We start from the raw sequence: 8,670 nt of genomic DNA on the forward strand, positions 1-8,670 counted from the left end.
GATCCAGTAAGCAAGGTTATACGTCGGGGAGCTGTCAAGATGAATCCTAGTCCTTTGTCTCGTACCTCCTCACACCTCTTACGACTGAAGGAATCGAAGAGGATTGAAGGTCGAGCTCATCGAGCTTGACTCGACCTCTTCTCAACCTTGCAACGAGTGAGTCCTTTCTCGCTTGCCTCAGCTTCTCACATCTTGGCTCCGAGAACCAGGTTGTAGCAGAAGCAGGTTGATCAGTATCAGACCCTCCAATGGGAAGGCAGGACGGAGGAGCAAAGAAGGAGGAGGAGGAGCTCACCTTTTGGGGACCCCCTCGCTTCCTTTCTTCCTCCTCTCGAGCAAATCTGACCTGATTACTTTCCTTCTGGTTTCCTCGTATATCCATTTGCATCTTGTTCAGGCTACTGGTCCTTATGGGAAACGCTGAGTGGGAGGTGAGTTCATTCGTCCGCCCTTTCTCCCTCCGTTCCCCGACTCGCCCTCACGCCTTTGCTTTTTTCTTTCCAGGCTCTCGAACTGCTTGCTGATAGTGAGTCTACTGATCACTACATTGCGCACTGCTCTCTTTCTGAGCTGACTTGGTTACCTTGTTTCTCTTCTTCGAGCAGACCTTGACCTCTCCAACCTCAATTCCCCGACGCGTCCTCTTTTCTAGATCTCCACCCAACCCCCAACCTTCGCTCCTCTTCTCCGACCTGTCGCAGCGTGTCTCGACGACGTTCCGTGTCCCTCCAGCAGGATCTACAACTGTAATTTAGTCTGAAGGTGAGCGCTCGCGTCCCTCGCAGTCGTCCCCCGCTCTTTTCTTCTCCTCTCCCTCTCCAGTCATCGTGCTGATTCCATCCCTTCTTCTTTGATACCCTCTCTCGTGCAGTCCTGTCCGTCGACTTCGCCGCCCCAGCAAGAGGCCCAGGCAAGAAAAGGCTCGCTCAAAAGGGAAAACAACTTCCTCCGACCCTCGGAGCGAACCCCACATGGCTGCGACCTTTGCATCTGATCTTTTCGCACAGATGTCTCAGCAAATGAGGAGAGAGCACGCGCTTCCTTTCCAGTCCTAGCAACGACCTCTCCTTTCTTCTTTCCCTTCTTCCTCGCCTTCCAGAGCGTCCTCGGACTCGACTCGACTCGATTTTGGACCTCGTTCGACGCGCCATTTATCTTCTCGCCTCTCAGGATTCAGCAGCTGCTCGAGGGAAGCATGCGAGCTCGTTTACGACGTCGATCTTGCTGGCCGTAGCGACCATCGAGAGGGAAGGAGCAGACGGCGCGACTCACCAGGGCGCACCCCTCGTTTTGTGTCTGATTGGCAGCGCTGATTACTTGACCTGAGGTATTTTCGGAAGGAAGTCTTTCTCCTCGAACCATCACCTTCCCTCAAAGTTTTCCCTGTGAGCCCTTCGTTTCTCTCTCCTCCCTTCCCGCCCTCCCGCCCCGTCGTCCGCCTCTCCTCCTTCCCTCTGTCTTCGTCTCTCCTCCCCCTCCCGGCCTCAATCCCTCCTCCCCTCCACCTCCGCCTATCCTTCCCTTGACTTCTTCGCTCGAACTCCTCCGCTAACTCCATTCCCTCCCTCCCTCGTCCTCGTCCTCGTCTTGTCTCTTCTTCTTCATCTTCTTTTCTTCCCTTGCAGATGTCGTCTGTCAACTACCGAGCCCCAGCTGCTTCAGCCGACTACACGGAGGACAGGAAGCACTCGTCGGACGTCGAGAACTCCCTTCCTTCCGACGACATCAAGGAGAAGGAGGAGCACGATCCTTCTGCCCTCGCTGCTACCCACGTCAACTTTTACGACGACGCTGAGAGCGAGATTGTGATGAACAACGGAGTCAGGAAAGTAGAGGCGGCCCAGGCGGTGAATATTCCCGTGTAATTTCTTGAGTGAGTCATCTACTGACCAACATTGCTTTGCAACCTATATTTTCTGCTATGTAGGTATGGTCGAAGAAGACCAGATGGATCTTGTTCACCGGGTCGGTCGATCCGCTCTCCCTTTCCTTCGCTCTCTTCAGTCGCTGATGAGTTTTCTCGCTTCCTTCAGGCTTACAATGGCAGTATATATATACTCGCTCGATGGAGTCACCACCTACCAAGTGAGTCTCGCGATCCTCTTCTTTTGCTCAGTTGACGTCCTGACTTGGTTCTTTCTCTCTTCGCTCAGTACTTGTGAGTTGCCTCCTCCTCTTTCTTCGACTCGACTCTTTCGTCGTTCTGACCTCATTCTTTCCCTCTCAGGTTCTACGCCACCTCCAACGCCAACAACCACGCTATGACCGGAACCGTTACTACCGCTGCTGCCATTATCATCGCTGTCGGACGACCTTTGAGTGAGTTATGATCAGAAACTGAAGACTTCGAGACGCGTCGCTGATCGTTTCTCTTCCCTCTTTCAGTGGCCAAGTTCGCCGATACCCTTGGTCGAGCGGAGACCTACTGCATCGTCACCCTTCTCTACATGCTCGGATACGTCCTCCTTGGATCATCCAACACCATCGGACAGGTGAGTCGAGTCCCAACGCTTCGTCGAGCCGCCTGATCAGTTCTGACGACGCGTCTTTTCGTCCTTCGCAGATCTCGGGAGGGACCATCGTGTACTCTATCGGATATTCGGGTCTTGATCTTCTGACCACAATCATCGTGGCCGATGCGACGACTCTGCGATGGCGAGGACTCATCAACGGGTGAGCTGCCTTACTCGTGTACCCGCACAACTCGTTCGACGACGCGTTTGCTGACTCTCTTCTCCCTCGTTCGCTGCTTTTCTTTTTTTTCCTTCTCCAGAGTCATGTCGATGCCCTACGTCATCAACTGCTTCATTTCAGCTGAGATCGTGGACGCTTTGATCCCCGGGAAATGGAGAATGTTCGTCCGCTTTCGTGTTGGCTCTCGTCCCGCCGAACTTCTCGTCCTGACTTTCCCTCTTTTCCCTTTCTGATTGCAGGGGCTACTTCATGTTCGTTATCCTTGTCCCCGTCTGCCTCGGACCCGTCATTGGAATTCTCCTCTGGTCCCAAAACAAGGCCAAGAAGCTCGAGCTCCTTCGACCCGTCGAGGAATTCACCGCTAAGAAACCCCTTCAGACCATCAAGAACTTCCTCTCGGAGATGGATGTGAGTAAAGATTCCGCCTGTTCAGATTTCCCTTGCTCAAACATGTGCCCTTTCCAACGGTCCGAGGCGTCGAGCTGACTTTCCGCTTTTCGTTCCCTCTCTCTTCGCCCTTTCCTCCTCGTCTACAGGTCATCGGTCTCGTCCTCGTCGGTGCTTCTCTCGCTTTAATTCTGATCCCTCTCGGGATCGCGGGCCGAACTGCCAGTGTCGAGGGATGGAAGGACCCAGGCACCATTGTCATGATTTGCCTCGGAGTCGCCTGTTCGTGCCTCCCCCCTCACGACCCTTCGTTCGACCAAGAGTGCTGACTTCCCGCTTCCCTTCTCTCGTCGCTCTTTCCAGTGTTCCCTGTTCTCTGTGTCTGGGAGTGGAAATACGCCGCATACCCCCTTGCGCCCAAGCGATTCTTCAAGAACCGAAACATCGTCGCCTCTCTAACCATCACCTGGATCGATTTCAGTCAGTCCTGAAGGCTTCTACTCTATTACGCAAAACGCTGACCTCTTAGTATTCACCAACAGTCTCGTTCTACATCGTTTACACCTAGTAAGTTCGCTCTTCCCCCTTCCGTCCTCCCATGTTTCCAACGCGCCTCTGACCTTCTCGTCCTCAATTTCTTACAGCCAATACAGCTTTATTTCGCTCGTAAAGACTGGAGTCTGGAGTGAAAGATCTCTCTCGTACTTCTCGAACAGTCAGTGACGAGTTTATGCACTCTCGTAATCTCGTTTTGCGTCGCTGACCGTCGCGTCCTTCTTTATTCTCCTCTCCTCCGTCCTTCTCCCGCGTCTTCCTTCTCCACCCCTCCAGCCATGACTCTCGCCCTCTGCATCTTCTCCGTCCCTTGCGGAGCTTACATGGCTTGGACTCGACGATACAAGGTTCGTTCTCTCTCACTCTGCCCTCGACAGGTCTCCCTTCATCTCGCTTCGAAACTGACGAGCATCCTCCTCCATCCTTTCAGTGGTTGACCGTCGCTGGACTCCTCATCAGGCTTCTCGGTGTAGGAGTCATGATCAAGTCTCGATCTGCCCACGGAACTGACTTCGAGGTTGGTCCCGCTTTCGCTCTTCCATTTCTCCTCTCCCTCGAACTCTCGCTGACTCGCCTCTCGACATTTCGTACGACTTCCAGCTCGTCGCCTGCCAGCTTCTTCAGGGTCTCGGAGGTGCCATCGCTGCCATTACTTGTGGTATCGCTTCTCAAGCCGGAGTCACCCACGCTGACGGTGAGCTCTCTCCCCTCGTTTTCGTCCCCTCCGCCTTTCCTCTCTCTCGATTCTGACTTCACCCCCTCTTCTTTCGCTTTCTCTTCTTCCTTCTTCTAGTCGGGACCGTCACTGCCTTGATCCTTCTCTTCTCCGGTATCGGAAACGCCTTTGGTTCTACTGTTGGTGAGCCGACAGGAAAAGAGGCGTCCGCACCCTCGACGCCCTTCGCTGATTTCGTCCCCTCTGCAGCCACCGCCATCTGGACGAACTACTACGAGGATGCTCTCGTCTCTAACTTGCCTCAGCTCAACATGACCGAGATTGCTGCCTACTACGCTTCCCCCGTGAGTCGACCCTCAGAAAACGACCTCGAGACGCGCGCCGACTGACTTCCTCCTCCTTTTGCCCAGGCCTCGGCGGTCCTTTTAGCCTACGACGATCCCATTCGAGTTGGAATCACCAACGCTGTCTCTGGTATCATGAAGAGTTCGTCTCCTTTATTATCTTCAGAGTCCGCCGACGCGTCGAACTGGACCTGATTTCTTCTCCTCTTCTCCTCCGCTGCTTCCGTTCTCTTCCTCCCCTTCCTTAGCTATGTGCATCATTGCTACTGGTAAGTTTTTCTTTCCTCTCCCTCGCGACAGCGCGCTTCGTAACATTCCTCAAAGAGAGCAGGAGCCGAACTCGAGTCTGACCTCTTTTCGCTTTCCATCCCAGTCGTCGCCATCTTCCCCCCTCTCATCGCCGCCTTCGTGATGGAGGATCTCGAGCTCGGTGATGTTCAGAACACGGTCGACATGAAGGATCTCGCTGGAAACAAGGTGGGTCTCGAATTTTCGGTCCTTTCAAGATCTTCGTGCTGACCTCGCGTCCTTTCCCTGCAGGTTGAGTCCCTCGGAAAGCGAGACGTCAAGGCTAAGGCCGAGACCGAGAGGGTCTGAACAATCACGTCTCCTCCCATTCGTCTTTGTCTACATAGATCTTCCGGTTTTTTTGAGAGCCTTTGCCGTTGTCGACAGTTCGACGTCGGTTCCTCCTTTTTGCTTTCTCTTCTTTGTTCTTTCTTACTCCTTCTTTATATCTGGTTTTTATTTCGATAGCTTCACGATCATACTTCTATGCTACATGAGAGACGACACGTTTGAACCCCGCCGCCAGCGTAGGAAACGGAAGAGGAACAGTCGCGGACGCGTCGCTCTCGTTCGGGAGGTTCTCCTTTCCACTCGGAGGCTGAAAAGTACGAAGAATCGTACGGTACGAGTCGAATCTTCTTCCATACCTCTGGACCGAGTGTTGTGTGAGAAATCGAGGTGAACGTTCCCAAAAAGAGGAACGAAACGAGACTGACGGCGACGCGACGGCTGCCTCTTCTCCCTCCCCATCTCTCCCTGCGGCCATTCACCCTGACGCAGAGTTCAGTTCTAAATCACAGTATTGGCCAGTTCATTTCTCGTTTTTGTCGAAAGAACGGAACTGCGATCTGGAAGGCTATCTAGCGGGAAGACGAAGCAAGCTTCACCGAGCGTCAACAATCGGTGAGGAATCGTAGGTCAATTTGGGTTGCTATACAAAGAGATGTAAGATGAGCTACGAGATCGAGCTGTAGAGACTCGAGATCCGAGCTGGCAGTGAGCTTGATTGACTGAAGAAGAGAAAGAGGAGAAGGAGGCGAGCTCGACTTCGCCGCCCCTTCCCTTCCCCTCCTTCGCCCTCAACTCCCTCTTTCCTTCTACTGGAAGCGTCCATGCTTCTAGGTCTCTTCGTGAACCCCTTCTTCATCCCATCCCATCTCTCGACCTCTCAATCATGAATCGAAATCTGCTCCCTTTCGTCAAGGAGATCATCCAGGAAATCGCTCCTCCCGAGAACGACGACCTCTTCATCATCGCTAAAGGATTAGGCCTCAGGAAGATAGTAGCAACCCTTCTCAAGATATACGATGGCCCAACCAAGCTCGTTCTGCTCGTGGGTACAGACTTCAGTTCCGAAGAGGGTTGGTAGGAGGCGTAGTGGTGGCGAGAAGGAGAACGTCGAGCTCACCTCCACCCTCCTTCCTTCTCTCCTTGCTTCCCCTTCCAGATCAACGCTACGCCCGACGAGGAAGCCGGACTGGGAGAACTCTTATCTACCATGGGAGTTCGTAGGCCTGGCCTTAGGATTGTCAGCTTCGAGATGCCTGGGAAAGAGAGGTGATTCCAGACTCGACGAGCTTCCCTCCCTGCCTTCCTCAGTTCAAAGCTCACCCTTTCTTCTCCCTCGTACCATAGACGAGCTCTCTACCACGCAGGAGGACTCATCTCGGTCACTTCTCGGATTCTCGTCGTCGATATGCTCACGAAGAACATCCCTACGGAGATGATCTCGGGTCTCGTCGTCCTTCACGCCGAGAAGTGAGCTCTCCCTCCCTCCCTTCGTCTTTCCGCCTTGTTAGAGCTGATCCGTTGCTCTTTCTTTCTTCAGAGTCACCATCACTAGCATGGAAGCCTTCATTGTCAGACTATATCGAGAGTCGAATCATGTTCGTTCAGCTCTCTCTCTCTCAACCCTCCCCGTCCTGTTCAGCCCACCCCGAAGCTCACCTTCCCCTCTCTCTTTCCTTTGACTTTCTCCTTGCTTCCTAGGACGGGTGGCTCAAAGCCTTTTCGGACGATCCAGAACACTTCAACTCAACCATGACTCCTCTCCAAACCTGTATGAAGATGCTCTCGCTTCGACGAGTTACTCTCTGGCCTCGGTTCGTTCTCTTTCTCTTCCCCTCGCCTCTCTCGCGTCCGACCTCTTCGTTCCTTCGAGCAGACTCTTTCTCTATCACCTCAGATTCCACGCTTCCGTCCATGCCTCTCTCGGTCAACGGAAAGCCGACGTCGTCGAACTCTATCAACCTCTCACGACGCCGATGAAGGAGATCCAGAATGCGATCGTCGAATGCATGGACGCGACTTTGATGGAGCTCAGGAAGAGCTGTACTGGGGTGACCTGAATTTATCTTTGCCGAATCAGGTATGTGATAGAAGAGTGGCTGACACAGGCTGCTCCTTTCTTCCTTTACAGGTCGAGCTCGACGACTTCACCGTCGAGAACGCTCTCTTCCGACACTTTGACCGAATCGTCCGAGGTCAACTCGATCCCATCTGGCATCGAGTCGGTCCCAAGACGAAACGACTCGTCTCAGATCTCACTACCCTTCGTAATCTCCTCAAGTAGGTCTTCTTCTTTCTCCTCTTCGTCCTCTTCGCTCGTCACAAGCTCACCTCACTCCTCCCTCGATCTTTTCCAGCTACCTCCTCTCCTACGACTCCATCACCTTCCACACCTACCTCGAATCCATCCTCACAGCAGCAGCTCCTCCACCTGGCTCCGCACCTACAGCAACTCGCAACTCCAACCAATCTCCCTGGCTCTACCTCGACGCAGCCAACACACTCTTCCACGTCGCTAAACGAAGAGCCTACCTTCCTCCGCCAACGAAGAGGGAAGCCGCTGCTGCGGCTAGTAGAGCTACTCCGAGTCGAAACGAGGAGGTGGAAGACGAGGATGAGAACGAGGCGATGAGGGATATGGAGAGGGAGGAGAGGGAACGGACTGGGTTCGGCGGAGGAGGAGGAGGAGGGAACGATTGGGATGGGTTCGCAGAGGGAGGAGGATCGAGTTGGCCGCCTGGGGTCACGCCGGTGTTGGAGGAGCTGCCGAAGTGGAGTTTGCTGGCGAAGGTGCTGGAGGAGATCGAGGAGGAGATCAGTGTACAGGCTACGGTTGATCTCAGTGAGTTTCGAAGATTCGTTCGAGACGACGAGTCGCGGTTGAGTCGAGCTGACCTTTCTTTCCTGTTTGGGAACGAACAGCCATCTCTGGCTCCAACACCATCCTCGTCATGGCTACGGGAGATCGAACCTGCTCTCAACTTCGAGAATACCTCTCCTCTCGAGAACCTTTTCCCGACGACGACGCAGAGGCTGGTCGAACGATGATGGAACGACTTCTTCGGACGTACTTCTGGTGGAAGGGAGGGTTGGGTGATATGTCGAGGAACCTGAGAGGGTCAAAGGCTAGGGCTGGGTCGAGTACGAGTGGGAAGGGAAGCTCGAGTGGGACTGGCAGTGGGAGCGGGAGCGGGAGAGGAGGTTCGAGCGCGGGAGGAGGAGGAGGGAGAGGTCAACCTAGTTTCAAGAGGAGGAGAGTTAGGGGTGGGAGTGTGGCTGCTAGCATGACAAGTGGGAGGAAGGAGAGGAATGCGGAGACTGGAGAGGCGGAGGAGCAGAACGCTGAGTTGGAAGATGAAGCGGAAGAGATTGCGGATTTGTGAGTTTGCGTTTTCGATTCGACGCGACGAGACTTCGAAGCTGACCTTCTTTCTCTTC

At 53.9% G+C, this 8,670-nt stretch overlaps 2 protein-coding genes across 2 annotated transcripts; both read left to right on the top strand.

Annotated features, from left to right (window-relative positions):
- Positions 1-1,363: 1,363 nt before the first annotated feature.
- BDY24DRAFT_391228 (major facilitator superfamily domain-containing protein) lies at positions 1,364-5,458 on the top strand. Its single transcript, XM_076640777.1, has 23 exons — positions 1,364-1,385; positions 1,626-1,847; positions 1,928-1,965; positions 2,034-2,085; positions 2,154-2,158; positions 2,228-2,319; positions 2,386-2,492; positions 2,564-2,673; positions 2,774-2,854; positions 2,934-3,102; positions 3,231-3,363; positions 3,445-3,561; positions 3,624-3,648; positions 3,726-3,796; positions 3,913-3,983; positions 4,067-4,153; positions 4,237-4,330; positions 4,430-4,495; positions 4,562-4,656; positions 4,723-4,798; positions 4,905-4,925; positions 5,030-5,133; positions 5,197-5,458. The coding sequence occupies exons 2-23, from the start codon at positions 1,626-1,628 to the stop codon at positions 5,251-5,253; spliced, it is 1,893 nt and encodes a 630-aa protein (XP_076496000.1). The 5' UTR covers positions 1,364-1,385; the 3' UTR covers positions 5,254-5,458.
- A 567-nt stretch (positions 5,459-6,025) lies between these two features.
- Positions 6,026-8,615, top strand: BDY24DRAFT_352173 (uncharacterized protein; the record flags this gene model as incomplete). Its single annotated transcript, XM_076637733.1, has 9 exons — positions 6,026-6,277; positions 6,392-6,501; positions 6,580-6,702; positions 6,773-6,830; positions 6,934-7,046; positions 7,130-7,283; positions 7,364-7,512; positions 7,590-8,074; positions 8,155-8,615. The coding sequence occupies exons 1-9, from the start codon at positions 6,119-6,121 to the stop codon at positions 8,613-8,615; spliced, it is 1,812 nt and encodes a 603-aa protein (XP_076496001.1). The 5' UTR covers positions 6,026-6,118.
- Between the last annotated feature and the right edge of the window lie 55 nt (positions 8,616-8,670).

This window comes from Mrakia frigida (genome assembly GCF_051309035.1).
Source record: "Mrakia frigida strain ATCC 22029 unplaced genomic scaffold BDY24scaffold_18, whole genome shotgun sequence".
NCBI lineage: Eukaryota > Fungi > Basidiomycota > Tremellomycetes > Cystofilobasidiales > Mrakiaceae > Mrakia > Mrakia frigida.